We start from the raw sequence: 23,052 nt of genomic DNA on the forward strand, positions 1-23,052 counted from the left end.
AATTTCTATTTACTTGTGATCTGTGCTTCCCTCTCCATATTTGCCCTCCACCCCTGCAGGTAAATAATCCTCTATGGGGAAAGAACTCCTGGAGTCTTACTTAACTAACAAAAAAAAAAAAGGATCATTAATAATTTCCAAAGGTCAGTTCCTCCCTTGTGACTTCTTCCTTGGTTGAAATTGAATGAAAACTATACAGCCTATGTATGTATCAAAATAAGCTCAAAACTATGTCTTTCATTCTTTACTTAAAGGCTTACAAGAACTATAATCATTTTCACTGAATAACACCCGAGGCAATAACTTGGAAAGCTGCTTCGATGACAGTAAAAAGTTATATTAAAAAAAATGAATTCAATAGACCTCTGTTATAAAGCCAGTGTCAGGGGACAAGAATAATACCCACATTGTCAGGTTAACGCTTACGGTGAACCAAGATCTTTCTGAGCATGAGCAGTGGGATTTATCTGTAGTACAGTGAGCCAAATGGCAAGGGGCAAAGACCTTTACAATAGGGGCTTCACATATGAAATGAGCTTGATCTTTAGTCATAAACAAGCAACCCGTTCTGAACAGATAAGGGGAAATGAAAAATTCATCACAGCAACTGAACAGTTGCTTTGTAAAGACAGTTATACCACATCATTCAGATCTAACCTCCTTTTCTCTACTTAAAGCTATTTGTTCTCTTCAATAAAACAAGCTGTTCTTGACTCTGTGATTCAGTTTTGCCCTTGCCTTTGAACACATTACCTTAGAGAATATCTTTTATTATTTTGTCTATAGCCAAAGCTTAAAGGTTTTTTAACCGCTCCCCCCGCCCCAATTAGGGTTATGAAAGATTTTTTTTTTGTCTATTTACCACGTAAAGATCTGATCTGTATTATGCAAAAACTCAAAGCATTTGTAATAATCTGATGTTAATTTGATTTTATTGATACATTTTTGTAAAGTACAAAAGCCATGGGTCTTATGTTTAAGAAGGAAGGTACAGACATATTTGTTCATAGTAATTTTGTTTCATTCTTTTTCTTGTCTGCTCTCTTTTTCCTATTTAAAGTACAATGTGTTACAACTATAGTGAGGCAAATGACTCCTATGAATCCCACTGCTGTTAAAACTCCTTTCAATATAAGATCATCTCTGGCAAGTACAGGAGCAGAATTTGGGGGAATCAACAGAGATGCCTGGGCAATGTTAGATACAGCAGACTTTAAGGAGTTCCTATCGATTGCTCGCATTGCCACATAAATTCTGTGGCTTTTTTGTGTCTCTCCATTGGGTTGTTGTTCAGGTCCAGTTGTGAAAAGCTCTGGTGAGAATGTAAATATCTCCTTGGTACCAGCTTGCTGAGGATTTAGCTTTGATGTATTCACTAAAATGGCACTGTTAAAGTCATCTTGAATATTCTGTAGACTTTTACTTATTCTTATTTCATAGCTGTTAGCTGCAATTAAAAAATTTAAATGGGAAGTTAAGTGATTTTTGAGTAACTTTTCTAATTTATTAGAAATAGCTAATGACAATACAAACAAAAGTCAAAATACATAGGAATAAACAAAACAAGAAATATGCATATGAACAAAACTTTAAGATGCTGTATAAGAACTCACATTAAAACCTGAATAAGAGAAAAGTCACTATGTTTTTTTTTGAATAGCAAGATTCCATAGAATAAAGATATTATTTTCCCTAAGCTATTTTATAAATTTTACATGATTTTATTAAGTGTCCCTAGTTTCTATTTTAACAAGCTTATTGTAAAGTTTAAGCAAAAATAAGTCATCGAGTTTAAGCATATAAAGTCTAAAAAATAGCAATTTTTTAGTAGAAGGACTGACCTTATCAAATATAAAAACACTGTAATGCTTCAGTAATTAAAACACTGCAGTACTGGCCCATGAATAGATTCATGTCTAAAAGTAGGTCACAATACATCTAGGAATTTAGTACATGACAGAGATAGAATTCAGATTAATGGGTGAAAATACAAATTTCTTGATAATTGTGTTATGACAGTTGGGCAAAAACCTGGAAAAAATAGGATCCATACTGCAAACCTTTTTTTCAGGATGAGCTCCAAAGTAATTTAAAACTTTGATGTAAAAAATTAAAATATTAAAATATTAAGTATTTAGTAGGGAACAATGGATGAATTTCTTTATAAACTTGAAGTGGAAAAAGACCTTCTAATTAAGACTCAAAATTCATGAGCCATAAAAAAATGGATAAACTTGAATACATAAAATGAAAATTTCCTATGTGGGAAAAAGCCTCCTAGGCAAAATATAAATATGCACGTTAAGTGACAAAAATATTTATAACTCGAGTCAGAGGTAAAATTCCGTTCTGGTAATGGTTAAGTGGCTTCTGTTGGACTAAATGTACCAATAGGTAACAGGTATGAACTCTGAAGAAATAAAGGGGGGAAGAAGACTATTGAAGAATTGGAATCAGATAAAAACAGAAAGAAACCAGAGGAGATGCAGCCGGAGAAGGAAGGGAAACAGACTGGGACTGATTCCTGTTTATGCAGCTTTTCTCTGAGGACATTTCCACTCAGTACAGATTGCTGAAACTGATGCGGAAAGCCACTATCTTCTTGGTCTGCAAAATCAGGGGACTGAGTGTGCGGTTGCCATAGTGGTTGAAAATTGAGGGAGCCAGTGAGGGATGAGCCCCAAATCTGTGTGTTAGCTTCTCTCAAATCATTGAAAAACCTCTGAGTTGTGCACGTGTGGGTGAAACATCAAGGACTCAAGGGAAAACAACAGATGGCTGAAAAATGGAGCAGATTTTTACATTACAGTGTCCACCACAGGGGAAAGTAGAGTTTGGAGTGTGGGTCTTGCCACATTAGCGGAATTTGGTAAATACCTTGTGATGTCCATTGAAACCCTAGAAAAGCTGTGGTTTAGGAATAAAGATTGTGTCCCAGAATTAAAGGATATGTTCTAGGATTAAGTATAAAACTGAAACAAACCCTATCCAAAAGTAAAACCAAGTCTCAAATTCAAGGTGACCCTAGGATCTACTAGAAAAAAATTTCAAAACTCTTCAGGGGAATATAACAAACTCCAGAGTCTATAATTTACTACCTCATGTCTAATATACAATGAAGAAATTATTAGATGTGCGAAGAAACAGAAAATGTGACCTGTGGTCAAGAAAAATATCAGCAAATTAAAAAAAGAGTCACAAGTGACTGAGATTTGAAATTAATAGACAAGGACCTTAAAAATCTATGATGAATATATTGAAGGTCTGCAAGACAATTTGGATATACTGAATGAAGGGATGGGAAATTTGAGGTGAGATATGGAAACTAAAAAGGAAGAAAATGGAAATCCCAGAATTGAAAAAAAATTAATAAAAATTTCATTTGAGAGGATTAATAGCAGATTTTACATAAGAGAAGAAAGAATTTGTCCTTGAAGACAGGTCCATTAAAATCATCCATACTTACAGGCAAAAAAAAAAAAAAAAAGAATAGAAAAATTGAACAGAATCTAAATGACCCATAAGATCCACTGATATATCACTATATGGATATATGTGTATATGATATAATGTAATATAATATATAATATAAAATAATTATAAATATATCCGGGAAGGAAAGAAGAAAAAGGACAGAGCAGAAATTTTCTGATGATGTAGCAGTTGAAAATATTCCAAATTTGATGAAAAGAACACTCCACAGACTCGGGGAGCTTAGCAATCCCGACAGAACAAGAATCAGAAAACTATGCTGAGTCACATCGTGGTCCATCTGCTAAACACCGAAGAAAAAGAAGAACAATATAAAGCAGCCAGAGAGAAAAGAAGATACTTTATACTCAGAAAAACAACAGTAAGAATGATGGCTGACTTATCAGAAAAAAATTGGGGCCAGATGACAATGAAATGAATATTAAAGTGCTGAAAGAAACGAACCCGTTTCTTCTAACTCTAAATCCCACGTGCTCTCTCCTGTGAGCAACTATTAAAAATGATGCAGGACAGCTGTGCAATAGCAAAGACTCAAAACTAACTCAGCGCATACATTCACGAAGGGTTTCCTTCCACGTGCAGCAGTTGTCCTCCCCGCTCCCTGTGAAGAAGAAAATGGTCTGGTCTTGCATCTTTGACCTCTTAGCTTTATTTCTAGTTTTGGCCTCTACCTCTGCATTCCCACGATATTCCAGCCTAGGAAAGCAGCGCTAAGGCCATGGGCAAGACACTTAACCTCTCAGGGCCATTCCCTTACATGTAAAATAAGGGGGCCAGACTAGTATATTTTTAAGACGCATTCAAGCTCCAAAACATTATAAATGCTGATATTTACTGAGCACTTAGTATGGACCAGACACTGTTTTAATCCCTCTTTGTGCCTTTTCTCATTCAATTCTCTCAACAGCCCTCCGAGATGGGTCCTCTTCTCATCTGCTTTTGCAGATTAGAAACCAGAAGTTTAGAGAAATTAAGCAACATGCCTAAGGTTACACAGATAAAAGGTGGTCTGTCTGATCCAGGAGCCCAATATCTTAACACTATGCTGTGTGCCCTTCCACGAGACTACAGTCTCCTAGTTCCTGTCTCCCAGTAATTGCTACTTTCCCAGTTACCAAGGCCTACACTTTCCTTAGCATCTTCACCAATAAATTCCTGTTATAAAAAGTCCTGGGCTAGGATTGAGGACACAGCCTCGTCTCCAAGGAGTTTACTTTTACCAGTGGGAACAGTTCCCATTTTTTCTTTTCATTTGAAATCCAAGTCATGCTCTAAGGATTATTTCAGATTTCTCCTACATTGAGGCTTCTTCCACTGTAGAAGTGTAATTGAGGTCTGGAGGTGAGGGAAGTGGGAAAAAATTGCTGTCACTAAACAGTGTTTTCAGAAGCAGTGAATTTTCAACAACGTACAGTGTGTTCAATGACAGCTGCAGAAGAACATGAAGAAAAGATGTCAGAGGAAGCAGTGTGAAAGTCAGACTGCCAGACACATAGGGAAGCTAGTCGGTGCAGGGAGGGCGGTCCAAGACTGGTGCTTTTTGGGATCTGAACCTTGTCCAAAGGCTCTGCCCAGATCCCTGGCATTAGAACCTGGCCCTTGTTCTGCTTCCAGCCATGTTGATATCTCCGTTCTTTTAAAGCCTGTGTCTCCCAAAGTCTGAATTATACAAACAGCAGTGTGTTATACATAAGATGGCTTTCTGACCACGTTATGCCTTTCTCTCTTAATACAAGATTGTAAGTTCTTAGAGTACAATACCATCTTAAATTACTCTTATATAATGTCAGCCCTGTGCTGGGCATATTGTTGCTTAGCAGATAATATACTTCATTTTAATTTCTGGAGAAAACACAAAGGAAATTAACTTTATAGCAGAAATACGGATGATGCTTGGTACTTAGTATTTTACCCATATTTTTAATGAAAACCTAAGGAAATGACCCATTTCCATAGTGCCTGGTTTATATCCATTCCCAAACGTAGTAACGATCTGGTAATATTTTGCTTATTGCATGTAATTGGCCATCTTTTCCAGGATACTGTGTGTGGTGAAGTGTGGGTACTAGGCATATACGGATATGCCTGTGCATATGTGAGGTGTTCAGTTAGTGCTAATAAGGGTTTTAAAAGTAGTCAAATTTTCATAATTGTAAACCAGAGGCATATCCTTTTTGTTTCTAATTCTGGCCATAGGGGTGAGGATAACACCTTCCTAGACAACATATTGGGAGTTGGCGGGGAAGAAGCAATGAAAGCGTATGTTTATGAGTTAAAACAGGCACCTACTTGCTGGTTGGTATGCTCACGGCTAATTGATCAATTTTGCCATTGCTGGGTCATCAAACCAGTTATAACTGAGTGATCTCAACATATCCAGCCATTCCCCACCCTCACCACCCCCAACCTTTTGTGGCTTGAGTTTCTGACATGATAACAAGCTTGATCTGCTTCAATCATCCCGCTCATGTTTATGTGAAAGTACGATATTCTCTCTTCCCTTTAACGCCCTTTGTAATATCAATTATGAACTAAAGTTCCGTGGTTGTGTTTCTTCTTTTCAAGACATTCATAGCCACTAATACTGCACATTCACTTCCTTTCTACTCTTTTAGTTCAGTGGTGTAGTTGAAACCCCCAGGGCTCTTCAAAAGGACAGTTCGCAATGGTAAGGGGAGCCTGAGCTAATGTTTGTCTCTTTTAACATGTTACTATGCTTCTGAGGCAGTGAGGAAAGAGGACAATGCCGGATGGCAAGCACCACTCTTACTTCTATATAAAGATGGGCGTGAGTGTTGGTGGCTCCTTACTCCAAATAAGAAGCTAGAGACGTCTCTAGCAATGCAAACCAGGAGCCCAGGAGACTTACTGAGCCTGCTTTCTCTTCCATTTTTTAAATTTTATATGTCATCTCATTTCATCTTTACAATACTTTATGAAATAGATACTTTTAGTCCTAATTTCCATAGATGGAGACTGAGGCTAATAGAATTTAAGTAACCTGCCAAAGATTAAACAGCTGGACTTACAGCCAGAGTGAAAACTATTTTTTTCCCCTAAAGTTAGGTTACAACTGTTTCCATTATACAAGGGATACGCCATCCCCCATTTTCAATCATTTCACATCTGCAGACTTTAAATTGGGAGAATCTTTAATTCAGAATGAAAAATTTTTCACTTCCTTCTTCTCTGGCAAGAAGAGACAGATTGTGATAACAGAATTTGAAGGCAAAACTACAATACTGACTTTCTCAACAGTGCAGAAATATTTGTAATTCAGATACATTCTGGAGAGAATAGTGAACAGAGAATTATAAGCCAAAAAAAGATGACCCAAGTTGAAAACAAGACTGGCGAAGGCCCAAGGTGGTCACTGTTATTGACTGATACAGAAATCTCAACCAGAAGCATTGGGAAATAAATCATTCAGTGTATAATCACAGACAGTTACGTTTTGGTAATGGCTAAGGTGTTAGAAAGATTATTCTTTCAACTTATTCTGTTGAGTTGCTCTGGGAATCAGGAGATGAGGTAGGAGGAAGCCTGAAGCCTGGCACAGGCTTTAGAAGTGGGGAAGCAGAAGAAGGAACTTGTCGATGTCCAGGCAAGGGTAAGAAAGCCTCAAGCCAGGGAGCCAGTCCCAGCCTCCCTAACAAAACTGATGGCCAGAAGTAGGAAATGAAAATGCACCCCGTTCTGCATGACTTACGGGAATTATTAAGCCTCACCTTGTACATCCTTGAATAAATATTCACCATCCAATCTTTAGAAAACTAATCACCTCCACTATTTGGAAGTCCATGCTCTGTAATGCAGAGCCCATTTCTGCTGACTAGGCCCCCGTTACACGTGGTGTTTATGTTTCCATCACAGGTTTCTGTATGATTAGCGTCAGTCAGTTTACCAGGGCCTCTTCAGCCCTGGGGGAGCTGACGTGCTCTCGATCCTAGACTCCGGGATACGTGGCCTTATCAGTAACTCAAAGCTTTTCATGACAGCCCTCTGCAGCTTTGTCAGCTCTAAGCTCCCAAAGCGATTTTTACCCAACTAACCCTTGACATGATTATTGGAAATGTCACCTTGTAGGAAAATAGGTAATGGAACCAAGAAACCTACCCTGGCCCTGATCAAAGTCGTCTCCAGGTGCCGTCCAAGATAAAGTCACCTCTTCTTCCACTTTTACAGCTTCCAGGTCAATAATTTTGCATGGTGGAAACACGTCAGGCTGTGGGCCGGCTGGAACGCCCAGCACGGAAAAGGCACCTCCTGAGCTTACTCGGCTAAAGCCCCACTTTTGCTCCTTCTCACTCCTGCCCACTGATTTGCTTGGGGCGTTCATCTGAATATTACCTGTGACACCAAAGAAAAGAACAGCCGAAACGACAAATTACAATCTCCTGAATAGCTTGTTTTTGCAGATTATTGAGAGGCATTTTAAGACCTTTTTTCCTTTGCTACATCTTTAGAATAACAGTTCGCTTATTCAGCAACCTGTTTATTCATTCACCTGCTCATTCATTCAGTAAATATTTTGAGGGCATATGCTATGCCAGTAGCCACAGATAAAACAGTATCCTTTACGGACTGTAGAGTCATATTTATAAACGTACATTTACAAATTGTAATAAACGTAAGAAGGAAAAAAGCCAGGGTGCGATGAAAGAAAATAACACAGGGATATAATTTAAAGTGGCATCAAGCAAGTAATGTTTAAAGATTTCCTAGAAGGTGAGTAGGAGTCAGCCAGGTAAAGAGTAGAGGTTTACAGCACCCCAGGCAGAGAGAACAGGTTGTGTAAAGACACTGAGGTGCAGAAGAGCTTGGCAAATTAGAAAAACTTAAAGCAAGGAGGAGAGTAGTTTGAAATGAGATGGGAGAGGGAAGTTCAGGCAGGACTTCACGGGCCACTGGAGTGATTTTAGAGTTTAATCTTACGTGCTGTGCGGAAGCAAGGCAGTGATATGATCATGGTTGCTCTCCAACAGGTGCCTCTGGCCGCTCTCAGTGGAGAATGTGTCCTAGCACGGCGAGCAGTGAGGCCACTGCACAGCCCAGACAGGAGAAGACGGGAGCTTGGGCTGGGTGGTAGCAGGGGAGAGGAGGCAAGTGAGCATTTCAAGATGTATTTTGGAGATAAAATCAGCAAAAGCTGGTGGTGGATGGAATGATGGAATCATTCATCATATGGAATGATGAAGGAGAGAAAGCTGGTGAACAAAAAAGAATAGCTCTCAGGTTTGTGAGATGAACAACATGGGAGGAGAAACAGGCTAAGGGGAGGAGACTAACCATTGAAGTTACAACATTTGTGATTCCCGTAAAACATCTAATTGACAATGTCAAGGAGCCAGTTAGGTATGGATTTTAAGATCAAAGAAGAGATTTTAGCTAGATTTATTCACTCTGAACCCATGAACTTGGAAGTTATGGATGTACAGATGTTATTAAGCCATATGGGTTAATGAAATTACCTAGTGAGAATTTCATCTGTAAAGATAAATAGCATTTACTGAGTTCCTGCTGTGTGCCAGGCACTTTAAGGACCTTACATAATCAAGTACTTAATTTTTCAGTAATGCCCTCGTTTTACAGATGACGAAACTGAAGCACAGAGAAGCTAAGTAACTGGCCCAAAGTCACACAGCTGGTAAATGGAGGAGCCAGGTTTCAAACCCAGGCAGTTCAACTCCAGATAGAAGAGTAAGAAGGTTAGGACTCAGCTCTGAGAACTGCCAACACTCAGAGGCTTGTTAGAGAAGGAGGAGCTGGACAAAGAACCTGAGGTTAAGAGGTAGCCAGGAGAGTGTGGTACCACAGAAACCAAGAAACGGCAAAGGAGCGATCAATCAGCCGTGTCAGACACGGCTGAGGTCAGATAACATGAGGACTGACGTGTGTCCTTTGATTTAACCGCTGGGTGGTCATTGGTGACTAGAGCCAGAGCAATGCCAGTGAGTGATGAGGGCAGGGCTCACACTGTGGTGAGCAGAGTAGTAAACTGGATGTGAGAAGGTACAGTTAGCAGATTTAGATTTTATTTCAAGGAACTGGATGAAAAGGGGTAGAGAGGTGGACAGTAGCTGAAAGGGGAACAACAGATTTTTTTTTCATGTGAGAAGTAATAAATCATGCTTGAATATTGTTCAGAGAGATCAGTAGCATGGGAACATGCAAAGGAGAGCTCTCAAGGACCCTGGATGAGCAGACTGGATGGATCCAGAGCAGATTCAGCAGAGACACTGGAGAGGAGAGAGAGGGAATAGACGCTGCTGTGTCTGGAGAGTTGGTGGTGGGAAAACAGCAGCTCCTGTTTTTCAATGCAGCGCATGCTCAAGGGCATCACCTGAAAATGAGCTAATAAAGGGGACACAACTGCGTAACTGTGCAGTAGGCACGCCTAGGGAACCCGAACTTTTTCTTTCTGTGTTGTTAAGGGCCTATATGAAGTACTCAAATAAAAGCAGAGTCGAAAATTACTTTTCCAACCTCATTGTACACTAGGTGTTGATATTTGCATCCTTTAAATTCATGGGTTTAAAAAAAGATCCTAGACCAGTCAGGAGCCTGCAGGCTCCCTGATGGGCGTCAGGCCTTATTCTGCCTGGAGTCCCAAGTTCCTGGGCCTAGGTCTGTCTCCTCATAGGCCTTCAAAATGCTTGATGTATAAATAAGAGAGGCAATATCCATTTAGAAATGAAATATTACATCTAGATAAAAAAAATCACATCTTTGTGGTAAAACCGTGTTACCGTGCAAATTGGTTTGCATTGGTTTTGAAGTAATACAAATTATTTTAAATACAGTGAATTGTGTCCTAGTCAACACTAAGAATGTCAGGAGATGCAAATCCACTGTAGCATCTTAATTATTTTCTACTGAAAAGTACATATAGTACAAAAATATAGAATCTCATTATGGTCTAGTCCAAATGATTAGTTATAGCTGCTAACATGCATGAAAAGCATCATAAAGATTCTGCAGTTTTGCAAATAAGAATGATTCTAAATGTTTTTTCAGATTATTTTTAAAGATGATAGCGTAATTCTGTTTGTTATACTTTAACCACTGTTTCCTATCAGGAACTACTGTAATAATGGTGTTTAAAGATGTGTATCTTCTGTGTACTTAGCACTTTTATCTTGAAGGAAGACAGAAATATCTTTAGGAAGCTGTCAGTTGCCTGTAATATCCACATGTATTTTTTCAGGAACTCACTTCTTGTGTGGGTTGTTTGGGCTATTTGCTTTCTTCTTTAAAATGCTAGCAACTTTTTGCCCCTTCCTCTAGCCTAAAGCTCTGTAGAGGAAATACAGGAGCTGAAACTGGGAAAGCTGAATAAATCTCTTTGTTAGTAATTTTGATGAAACAGTCACAAGAAAGAGGTCAAAATAATGACTAAAGTGAAGGTAGGAGAAATCTGTGGGAATTACCTACTGCCTTCCTGGTGTCTGCTACCATGAGTCATTGAGGACTGAAGAGATAATCAACAAATTGTGCATTGACCTTTATGTAAAGAGTTTTGAAATTCCATTTCTCTCTCTCTCCTCCTCTCCCTCTAATACATGCACACACTCATCAGAAATACATACATTAAATGATGTTCTTCAAATAACAGTGCTAATGACTCTTACCGTTTGTTATGTAACCTGGTACGTACATGGCGTGACTTCCTGCAGCAGAGTGCGCTTGGGCACTTACGCTGGGAGAGTGACTAACATGCACCTTCAAGCTGTATCTACCATTTACAGCAAAGGAGAAAAAATACCTCGAGTAAATTCCATCATTTTTTATAACATCAGCACCTGTTTATATATTAAAAAAAAAAAACTCAATGTCAACACTTGTCATCACAGTTGATTACTAATATTTAATTAAATCATTAAAGATCAGATTTATCCCCCTGATTCTTCCCATTTTAGCATGTGCCGTTATGGTCACAGCTACTTTTGATATTATCAGGTGATTAAAATTCCAATAGCTCAATAATTTCTCCTAGTGATTCCTTAACCTCTGAAAAATTATTTTCTAAAGGTGAATGAGTTGTACCTGCTTCAGTGCTAACAAAGCATTTAATAATCACCTTTAGAGTGCTCCTTCCTATAGTTGAAAATGGCACTAGGTTTTCACAGAAACCAAGCACTGTTTATAGTCACAGACCCTTCTGAGAAAAACGCTGTTCTCCTGCGGGGAGGGCATAGCTCCGTGGCAGAGTGCTTGCTTAGTATGCAGGATGTCCTGGACTCAGTCCCCAGTGCCTCCACTAATTAACTAACCAACTAATTAACTAATTAAATAAATAAATAAACCTAATTACCGCCCCCCCACAACAAAAAATACCTTAAAGAAAAAAAAGCTAATCTCCTCCGAGGGAATAAATATGTATGCATATATACACATTTTCATTCAGTTTCAAGGGATTTAGAACACTGAAGCCCTGATGGAAAAAAATCTTTGGCATTTGATATAATAGTGTGAAATTATTTAATTTCCTCGTTAGAGGATACATGGAACTGTTGTTCTAGGTTCGTGGGGCTTGCTGACGCTGACTTGGGAGGTGGACAGGCTTTTGGTTCTGTCCACTTCAGGAGGACGGACGTGCCTTGCTTCAGGAGGCATTATGAAAGCCAGGGCTAGGCTTCTTTGGTTTTGCGTTGATCCTCACCCAACTGCAAACCAAGTCCGTGACTGAATGGCAGGCAGGCCTAGACTCCAGGGCAGCGGTGGGAGTAGAGGGGGCCACAGTGGGCAAGCAGCCTGCCTGATCCTGGAGTCAGTTCCGCTTGCACACAGCACACCCAGCCCTGTTCTCTGGCACTGCACTATCACTAAGGTGCTTCTAGACTGCCGCTAGCGAGGCAGGGCTGCTCCTTAACGTGAGGAAAACGGGAGTATATCTTATTAAAATAAAAAGTACTAAGCAACTTATGATGATAGTCGTTTTAGAAAACTTTTTTATTTACTGGAAAGAAATCAAATCTTGATATTTAGTGGTTTAATGATTAATCAGGTCTATCTTTGGTAAGAATTGATCAAGGAAAACCTCTTCCTCCAACAACTACCACTACCAGCGCTTTTAATCTCTGAGTCAGAAATAAAGGGGAAAGAATAAAATAATGCCATTTGCAGCAACACAGATGGATCTGGAGAATGTCATTCTAAGTGAAGTAAGCCAGAAAGAGAAAGAAAAATACCATATGATATCACTCATCTGTGGAATCTAAAAAAAGAAAAAAGAGGACACTAATGAATTCATCTACAAAACAGAAACAGACTTGCAGACTTAGTAAAGAATCTTATGGGTACTGAGGGAAAGCGAATGGGAAGGGATAAATTTGGGAGTTTGAGATTTGCATATACTAATTACTATATATAAAAATAAATAAAAAACAAATTTCTTCTGTATAGCACAGGGAACTATATTCATTATCTTGTAATAACCTTTAATGAAAAAGAATATGAAAATGAGTATATGTATATATGTATGACTGGGACATTATGCTGTATACCAGAAATTGACACATTGTAACTGACTATACTTCAATCGAAAAAAAGAAAAGAAAGAAAGGGGAAAGAACACTGGCTTGGATGTGAGGGGACTTGTTTTAAAGTCTGGATCTGCCACTTAGTAGCTGCAAAATAATCTCTCTGAGCCTCAGTCTTCTCATCTATATGGGGCTGATTTATCTCACAGGGTGATTGTGATGATTACTTGAGAGTGTGTGTGAAAAAGTACATTTAAAATTATGAAACATTTCACAAGTATAAATTTTATTATTGTTTGTTAATTTTATTAGCAGATAAATAGTACTTCCATTATAAAAATAAGTATTAGACAACTATGTGCAAGTATTAAGTACTGAGGAAAAAAATCTAAATTTATACTTCGATGTTTAAACAATCTTTTCACTGTTTCTTTCATCCGGGTATAAGTGTAGACATCAAATAAATGAAATGGTTCCAGGAAATAAATATAAAAGTCTATTGAGTCTATTGAAGAGATCTTCCCTAAGAAAGCAAGATCTGTTGTCCAAGCCAGCTCACAGGCTGGGGCAAGGGAGGCGCATTTTGCAAAGTATAGTCTTGGATTATACACAAAAAGTGAAAGGTGGGGCCAGGGAGACACAGCCAGAGCCTGGGAAGTTCCTTTGGATCCACTCCAACAGGAAAAACAAGAGGACTTCTCTAGAATCCTCTGATGTGGATTTGAACTAAACTCTTTAAACAAACTTTTGTTTCATAAATGTCACGCAAGATTGCCACGGTGAGAACCTAAAGGGTTGCCAAACCTAATACTCTTTAAAAATTTGATCTTTGAAACAGCAGAGGGAGGGAGTGTGATTTTACTGGTAGATCAAACACTGAGACTGCTAACTAGACTTTGAGGTCTATTCTCATTCTGAGGTTTTAATTTAGGAAAAGAACAGAACAGAAAAGATAAAAATAACAAAAGGGTTTGTTTTTAAAAGTCAAAAAAGTTAGCCAGAAAGAGCCCAGGTCCTGCTGTTTGCCCAGCCTGATGCTGTGTTGTCCGTGAACCCGAGGAAGCCCTGAACCCGAACCCTCTCTGTGCAGAATGAGAGCTTTGAAGGGGGGTTTTGTTTTGTTTTCAATTTGTTTTCCCAGTGGTGGGAAAGCTTTATCCAGAATCCTCTGGGCTTGCTGGTCTGGTCTTCTTGTGACCAGATCACACATGTAAAAGGCCCTGGCTGTGCTCTCTGATCAACCCAGCTACTTGGCTAAAGCACCGTCTAGGGTCGTCTCATAGGTCACAAGTTCAGTTTCCAATTTTCTCTTCACAACCAGGTCCAAGGAGAAAAAAATGGATTAACTGTCATTGCCTCTCCCTTACTGGGTTTTCATTTGCTATTTTAATTGTCCAATCTGATTATTTCAGTGAGTAGTAGAGCTGGTGAATCCTAGAGGAACGTGGGCATGCCTGTTCCCATGTGACCTTACTGAGAGTGGCCAGCGTCACTGGATACGTGGAGGCCAAGCCCTAGGGTTGGGCGACTTCTTCCCCCCACCCTGCCCACGCACAGCCACTCTAAGGGGCCTCGTGGAGATTGCGTTTTCCCAAGTTCACTTTTGCTTTCCTTGTGCAGATGGTGAACAGTGGCTACTCAGTGAGTCTGTGAGAATTCGAGAATCTCCTAAGACTAGGTGAGAAAAACAATTGAATTGGAAGAATTTTAAAGATAAGCTTAGTATTGATACTGTAGCATCAGAACAGCTCTTGAGAACATGAAAAATGACGCGACATCCTTTGTTACCTGCTCCATCATCAAAAAGTTCCAGTGTAACAGGATCTGCGGTCTCTGGCTCAATTGTAGCAGTTACAGTGGCGTTGAGTATGGGGTAAAACCCCTTCCTCACGATTGCATAAATCATCATGGGATGGGGAAAACGGGTGCTGTCTCCTTCCACAAAGGCTTCGACAGCGGCAGGAGGCACAGCTGAGCATGAGGTGCGAGAGGTCACTGTCACTTTCAAGGCTTGAAGAGAATGGTGCGTATTGTTCAGCGTGTAAGTCCAGAGCCCCGGCTGCCAAACAGAGACTTTTGTTTGTCAAGTGCGAAAAAATATTCAACCCTTAATTTTAAAGCCTAAACCTAAACTCCTAGGATTTTTTGTCCTTGATTTTTGATGCTGCATTTTCTAAAATATACAAAAAAAAAATGTTAGGAAGAGCGATATTGGTTAGGAGATAAGTCAGTTCCATATTTACATGGCTCTCACTGTACAACCCACTTTTATTGTTAGGTAACCCTTTAGGGAATTATACTGTGCATTTATTTGCAGGGAAGGATACACCTTGATTCACATTTTTATAAGATATGGTAACAATGTCCAGCTTTAAAGTACTTTACAAATATTAATCTGAGCTCCTTCACCCAAAAAGAGGTTCAATGTTTTTATTCCTTTTATACAATGGAGAAAATTATAGCAAATTAAGTGGACAATTATGATTTATGTGGAAAACCTGTACTAAAAGGCAACATTGCTATTCCTTCTTTTCTTTACCGCATGCCCAGAAATCTCAAGCAACAAAACCTACCTACACCATTAAGGACCAAGAAAAGGAACACTGTATTTTAACAGGTCAGGATTCCACAATGTCTATGATGAGGAATTTATAGAAAGATTGTTAAATGCCATTCTCTTTTGCCTGTCTGGGCTACCTGGGGGAAACCTGCCAAAGAATGCCTGAAAGAAAAAAAGCTTAGTGGGGGAGGGATAAATTTGGAATTTGGGATTAACAGATACGCACTACTATATATAAAGTAGATAAACAACAAGGACCTACTGTAAGCACAGGGAACTATATTCACTATCTTGTAATAACCTACAATGGAAAAGAATCTGAAAAAGAATACATATATGTATAACTGAATTACTTTGCTATATACACATGAAACATTGTAAATCAACTGTACTTCAATAAAAAATACTTTGGAAAAAAGTATTTTGCTTAAACTACAAGGTAGCAGAAATGTGTTCTTTTGATAAAATGATACATAAATATTCTTTTTTTCCTCATTTCTGCTGCTGCTCCTTCTTAGACTTTGGAATTAACAGGAAGAACACAGCTGAGCAGGAGGAAGAAGAGAGAAAACAATGGGTTACGGTTTAACTCTGGAAATTTAAGATGCCACCACACCCTGCCCAACCTTCTTCACTGGGATTCATATGGTTTTACTGTTTTCCACTGAAGTCACAATTCATGCATCAAAATCATCTATCTGTCTATTTTTTTTTTTTTGTCACAACAGGCACATGGCAGAAACCTCCACATGGAAAACTGCTCTTTGGGTGTAATAAGTGTGTTGATGCAGGGCACCTAATCCAGACAGAGGTCGGGCAAAAGCAGCAAGAAGAAGTAAAGTGTAGATCCTTGTGCCCAGATGTGAAAAGAACATGATGAGTGCGGAGAAAGGTGAGACAGGGGCAGAGATGAGAGAGTTTGGGGTCAGGGAGTGGGAGGTACAAACCATTGGGTATAAGCAGCCTCGAGGGTGTGTTGTACAGCATGGGGATATGGCCAATATTTTGTAATAACTAGAAATGGAAAGTTATCTTTAAAAATTGTGTAAAAAAATATTTTAAAATTTTTATTATTATCTGGCAGAAACCAGAACATGAAGGGCTTGGTATACGATAGTAACCACATGGATCTTATCCTGAGACCATCAGAGAGTTTCGAGTAGGAGACACGTTTGATCAGGTTTGTGCTTCAGAAGGATCGCTCTGACAGAGGTGACTGACAGGAAAGGTGCTAACCCAGAGGCAGGGAGGCCAAGCAGAGGCTGTTGACAGCCATCTGGGGGGAGGACGGACCAACAGTGCTGAGGAGGAACTGCGTTCAGGCAACGCGAGAATGGACTTGACCAATTCACCACCCTGCTTAGAACCTTTAGTGCTTCCTTGTACCTGTAAGATGCAAACTCCTGCTCCTTTTACTGACTCCCGCATAACTGTCTGGCCTCATCACCCCCTCCTTTTTTCTCCCCCTAAATCTCCACCTTGCATGACTGCACTCTGTAGTTCATCTGCGTCAAACTAGTACTCGTAGTTCTATGACAAGCTATATTCTTTTTCTCTGAGCCTTTCTACGTGCTGTTTCCTCTGCCTAGAATGTCATTCACACCTTCCGTCCCTTAATCCTCCATATTTCCATTCTGATGTCTTCACTTCCAGGAAGCGTTCTCCTCCTCCCACTGCCTGCATATGCCTCCTGTGTACGCTGAGTGCCCTGTTCTTATTCTTATTTTATTGTAAAGCACCTAGAACAAGACCTAGCACATAGTAGGTGCTCAAAAATTTGTATTACATATATTTATATTATAAACTCTAAGTAGGGTTTTTTTCTAAGCATATAAATAGGTATTCTAGTAAAGAAGTAAGCAAAAAGAAATTATTTATACTATGTAAATACTGATTTCCACTGTTGAAGTGAGAAGCCTTTGGTATCCATTATTTAAAGTTTTGACCACATCTCAGTTGTTCCTCTTAAATTTTGAATGTTCACAAAATGCCCTCATATACCTAATGTAAAATTTTGACATATCAGCCTAGGGTTTCCTTTATGTAATGCGTTTAATTACGCTATTCAATTGAAAGTCATGACCTTGAATAAATGTTGTCCTTATGAACAAGCTTACCACGCTTACCTTAGCAGTCCCTGGAATCCAGAGACGAGCAGTCCGAAAAGCTAGGTTGGTGATGAAATCATCTGTGTGGTATTTTCTCCCACTAGGATCATACAATACGATCTCAGGGGGACCACTGGTTTGCCACGTGACTAGGAAGGTGGTGTCATTGCCCACGCTGCTGTCCACAGTCACGGTGCTTTTCAGCTGATGTTGAGCTTTCACATTTTCACCCGTACTCTCAAGCTGCTCAAGAGAATATGTATGTGAAAGTTTCTAGCCTATGCATAATTGTTCCATCTTTTACTTTTATGACAAATAAAATGAACTGGCAAAAATGAAAACAATTTAATTCTGACATGTCCTCTATTTCCATCAATTATTTTTCATAGAAAATATCTGCAAGTACAGTAGATATAAAATACTTTGTTACAGCTAGTACACGTGTCACTTCATCGAGAGATTTTAGCTGTTCTCACATTTAATCTCTTACCCAAATCAACATTAGCCTCAGTGCAGCAATTCTAATAAGCTTTTTTTTAAATTTTTGTTTGTGAATGTGCTCTAATTAATTTGTATATAATCTGTCCAGATACTTTTCTGTATTTTAATAAGAAATCAAACATTGGCTTTTGGGTGGGTGGTACATTTAAAAAATCATTTAGTCATTCACAGGAAGCTATGTGCATAATTGCTTGTATACAGGTGCCAGGCACTGTGCCAAGTGCTTTACTTACATAATCTCTCTTAATCCTTATGAAAACCCCTTGAGATGAGTACTGTTTTTACCCACATTTAGCAGATGAAACGACTGAGGCTTAGAGAAGTAAGCTATCCAGTGTCACACAGTGAGGAGGTAAACGGGCGTCAAGCCCAGGCAGGCTGACACCAGAGACCCTGAATTTAGTCATTGTGTATCCACAAAGGATACAAGTCTATAAATAACTTCAAAAAATTATACTTATTAAACAAATACTTTAACAGCCCTTGGTGGGATTGCTCAGACTTGGAAAAAGGGTAAAATTTTATTGGTGGATGACAGCAAAGACGTCGTGGATTATTTGTTCAAATCAATTGAATGAGCGTTTGTGGCTGCAGACTACGGTGCCTCATTCTGTGCTGGGCTCGGGGCTGTGGAAGGGGGTCAGATGTAGTTTCTGGTCGCAGTCTAGCCAAGCTAATGGCATGCAAATAACCGGGGACAGGTGGCCAAGTTTGGGGACTAATTTGACTCATCTGGATAATGTTTTGTTAAATTTTTTCTTTTACTTTTTAAAACATTTGTTTTTATCCCATATTATTAAACAGAAAATCAAGGGTAGAAAGATTATTCAAAAGAACCAATTATTATCATTTATAATTCCCCTTTTTTCCACCTCTAATGATGGAAGTGTGGTTACTGCCTTTACTGTGTACATATAATCTTCACGTTAAATATTTTCTAAGAATAATTTACTGACTTCATTGTTCCCATCAAGCCATTAACTTGGCAAGTTCACTTACAATCTGCGAGGAAACAGCAGATGAAATTCTATTCAAAACATTATTTAGTTTTATTCAAATTATCTTTCAAGTACTTAGGGGAAAAAATTGGTCCTTTTTAAAAAAATGGCTTGAGTAAAGGAAGATTTTTGTGAGCAAAACCGAATTGCGGAAGTTGAAGACATCTTTAGGATCTTCTAGAATTTAATGAAGTAGATGATATTTTGCATATGAGGGAGGAGCTTCAAAGCAGGTTTTAAAGAATCAAGTAAAATGGATTCTGATTGATGGAAAGTTTGAGCTAAACTAAATCCACTGACTCTTACTTTTCTCTGGGCCTTACCTCCACCCCATGCCCCGCCCCCAGCCCCATTCTGAGCCGCAGGGAAGGAGTAGGCTCCACTATAGACCTTGAAATTATGGGAAATGACTCCTAGGGCTGAGAAGTGCAGACATCGGGTAGAAATCACGGGTGGCTCTGGGGATGTCAAGAAGCTCATTGAAAGTCTTCTCTTACTGTAACAAGGATTGCTGCATATTCAAATAAGGTTAATGAGACATTTAGCACAGTTCATCTGTTTTCCTTGCTTCCATCTCCCTCTCCCCCATTTGTAAATAGAATACTGAGGAAACTCTGACCTGTATATGTTGTTGAAAAATGTCTCCGGTTCCAGAGGAAATTCTACTGAAAGCGTCAATCATGCTACTGGAGCTGGGATTATCTGGGACAAAGAACTTCAAACCTCCTGAAATACACAGTTTGGGTGTTAGCTATTAAAATGCATAAAATAAAACAAAAATAAGATGATAGACTTTTTCTGACAAGCTTTCTTTGCATGAGAGGGTGAGTCTGGGGAGATGCAGGGGCTGCGCTGGACAAGCTTTGCACAGCAGCCTGCATGACCATGGGGTGCACGGCAAACCACACGGGGAGCAGGCAGCCGAGGGCAGGTCGTGCTGTCTGTTCTGTTCACGCCGGTAACTGCAGGGTCTAGAACTCTGCCCAAGACATGACAGCAATGCAACAAACACTTATTGAAGATGATCTAGGTTAATTGCTACCTATTTACATTGCTATATATTTACATTTACATTCTGAAAATATTACTGTCAAAAATAATTCAATAAAACCTAACTTTCAATTTTCAAGTTAGCAAACCCAGTTTTACTGAATATAGGAATATAAGGTAAAATTACTCTGTGCCTCATTTAGAACAACAACAACAAAATCCGTATCTTAAAATACCGTATGTATTCTTATTATAGAAGTTAGTGCATTTAGTCTTAAACCTACTTTTTTTTAGGTTTAAGGTTTAAAAAAACCTATGATTTTTACAGGCTCAGGCTGGTTTAACAAAGAAATAACAATAATGATATTTTCATTAGATGTATCTAGTTGGCATCTTCTAAGTTAAATATTAAAAATGTCAGCAAATTTTTGGCAGGTTTTTGCAATGAATTTTTGTGGGTTTTGTTTCTTTTTCCTAAGAGAATTGTTTATATTTTCTCAATTAAGCCGTGTATTCTGCTGACATAATCTAAGTTTCATGGTTGTTCTTTGAATATTCAAATTGAAAGGAAATGCTCTAAAGTATGTTTTAGAAATCTACTTACCTGTAAGACGTGAAACTTCCTCCAGGTTCTTAACGGCAGATGAGCCCAGGGCAATGGTGTGAATAGTTGACCCACTGCTGAGCACAGTGGGCAAGCAGTCAGCAGTACGCTCATCATCTCCACTGGTCACTAATATCATCACAGAGCCAAAGGCTTTTCCATTCAGCTTTTCAACCACCTGCACACAGGGTATCCGTCATTTGGAAGGAAATGTAATTCAGAATGCCAAACTGAGCAGAATTCACTCTCACTCCAAATTCCCCACCAGTGGGGCATGTGCCTCTTCCAGGTCCTCTGTAGCTCCCCACACTCCATGCCCTTCTCTACTCAGTCCTCACCTCACCCCGTCACAGCCCTTGTCACCCTACATGCCACTGCCCGCTTACCTGCGGGTGGGGACTCCTCCTGTTCAAATCACCACGCTCTGCCCCTAGTTTAGAATAGTGTCCATCACAGAAGGGGGAACATGATGATGTGAGATCCTTGCTTCTGAGGTCCAGTAAATGGCCAATAAGAGGACCTGGAGCAGGGGCTCTCGACCTTGGCTATACATTAGAGTCAGATGGGAACTTTAAATTTTTTAAAGGCCAGCTCACACCCAAGATCAGTTAAATCTCTGGGGGTGAGATCTAGGCATCAGAACTTTTTAATCCCCAGGTGATTTCAATGGGCAACCAAGGTTGAGAAACACTTGCCTGCAGGCAGCAACAATTGCAACTGTGTTTTTTTTTTTTTAATATATTTTTATTGAAGTATAGTTGGTTTACAATGTTGTGTCAATTTCTGGTGTACAGCACAATACTTTAGTCATATAGGAACATACATATATATTAGTTTTCATATTCCTTTTCACCATAAGCTACTACAAGATATTGAATATAGTTCCCTGTGCTATACAGTATGAACTTGTTGTTTATCTATTTTATATATAGCAGTTAGCATCTGCAAATCTTGAACTCCCAATTTATCCCTTTCCACCCCTTCCCCTGTGTTTTGCTTGCTGCCAGATGTTCAACACAGGGCTGCATCCCCAATGTTGAATCCAAACTTGTGCTGATTTAGGCAAATTCTGTTAATCTTGCAATATACTTCTGGCCTTAATTGATATTCATAGCTTAAGGTCTAGTATGACTATAGGCAGGAGCCAGACATGCAGATTTTGACTGGAAAATCAAAGGGTAACAACAGCCACAGACAGGAAAGTCCCAGAAATGATAGGGATAGTGTTAGAAATTGTTCAGATGATGCTTAAGTTTCCCAGCATTGTATTCATTAATTTATGCATTCCTTCAACAAACATTTATTAAGCAACTAACTATAGCATGCCAGCTATATTGCTAGGCACGAGGGGTTCAGTGGTGAACAAGACATGGTCCTGATCTTAAAGATAACCCATCCTTACTCTCCGATACTCGAGGCTCCTATGACCGCACTGTAACAGATGGCCCCAAATCAGAAGCAACCTCAGATACGAAATAAAGGAAAGGAAAGTGACGGTGATCCAAGGCTTGGGGTGCCCTACTGTACCTCAAAGCCCTTCTTCAGCCCTGCGCAGACGCTGGTTTCTGCATCGGCTGACGCAGTGGCAGGCAGGTATGAAATCAGCAGCTTTCGGTCCTCATCATTGTTCACTTGGTGTAGCTGGGCTCGGATCTCTCCTTTGCTGTTAAAGCTGGCAATGCCCACAAAGGTATGAATTTCAACAATCTGCATCAAGTAAAATTCTGCTGCTTGTTGCAGTTGAAGGAGTCTATCAGCCTATGTTGCAAAAAACGAAAAAAGGAAGGTAACAACAATTGATTGGTAGACAAAAGTATGACTGAGTAACTCCATTAGCAAGTGTCCCTGCTAATTCTTTGGAGATGTCAGATTGTGATTTTATTTTTTTGTGTTGTAAAGAGTGACAATGCTAGAATAGTGTTTGATTATCTGCAGTCTCAAGGATGAATGCTTTTCAGGGAGGATGGTGTCGTTTGGAACTCTGCCCCCTGACAAGCTGTTCATAACTTACCAATCCCTAAGAACACTTAATATCCACTATTTCTCTGCAACTCACAATTCAAAGATTGTAGAACCAACAGAGACTAGATTTGCAACTGCTTCTTTTAAAACTCAGCCTGGGTAAGGGGAAGCATTGCAAAGACCTGATGGTAGAGAGAGAGGAGCTGCAGTCAGAGCATCTGTCCCGACACTGCCCTCTGTTATCACGGTCATCTTAGGCTGAGCATTTCATCTGCAAAGTGGGGGTAGTAATAATTCTTCTAATCAATGCAGAATTACTGTGAGGATCAATTGAGATATGTATATGACAATAGTT

General features: G+C 39.4%; 1 protein-coding gene across 1 annotated transcript in view; it reads right to left on the reverse strand.

The window, feature by feature from the left end:
* Positions 1 to 1,004: 1,004 nt before the first annotated feature.
* The window catches only part of CLCA2 (chloride channel accessory 2), a 33,431-nt gene continuing 11,383 nt past the window's right edge, over positions 1,005 to 23,052 (reverse strand). The window contains exons 7-14 of the mRNA XM_031465525.2: positions 22,263 to 22,493; positions 20,736 to 20,913; positions 19,761 to 19,867; positions 17,661 to 17,885; positions 14,763 to 15,033; positions 11,124 to 11,294; positions 7,609 to 7,842; positions 1,005 to 1,447 (exon numbers count right to left, since the gene is read on the reverse strand). Coding sequence (XP_031321385.2) covers positions 1,005 to 1,447; positions 7,609 to 7,842; positions 11,124 to 11,294; positions 14,763 to 15,033; positions 17,661 to 17,885; positions 19,761 to 19,867; positions 20,736 to 20,913; positions 22,263 to 22,493 — 1,860 coding nt within the window. The remainder of the gene's footprint in view (positions 1,448 to 7,608; positions 7,843 to 11,123; positions 11,295 to 14,762; positions 15,034 to 17,660; positions 17,886 to 19,760; positions 19,868 to 20,735; positions 20,914 to 22,262; positions 22,494 to 23,052) is intronic.

The sequence above is a fragment of the Camelus dromedarius genome, chromosome 14, assembly GCF_036321535.1.
Source record: "Camelus dromedarius isolate mCamDro1 chromosome 14, mCamDro1.pat, whole genome shotgun sequence".
NCBI lineage: Eukaryota > Metazoa > Chordata > Mammalia > Artiodactyla > Camelidae > Camelus > Camelus dromedarius.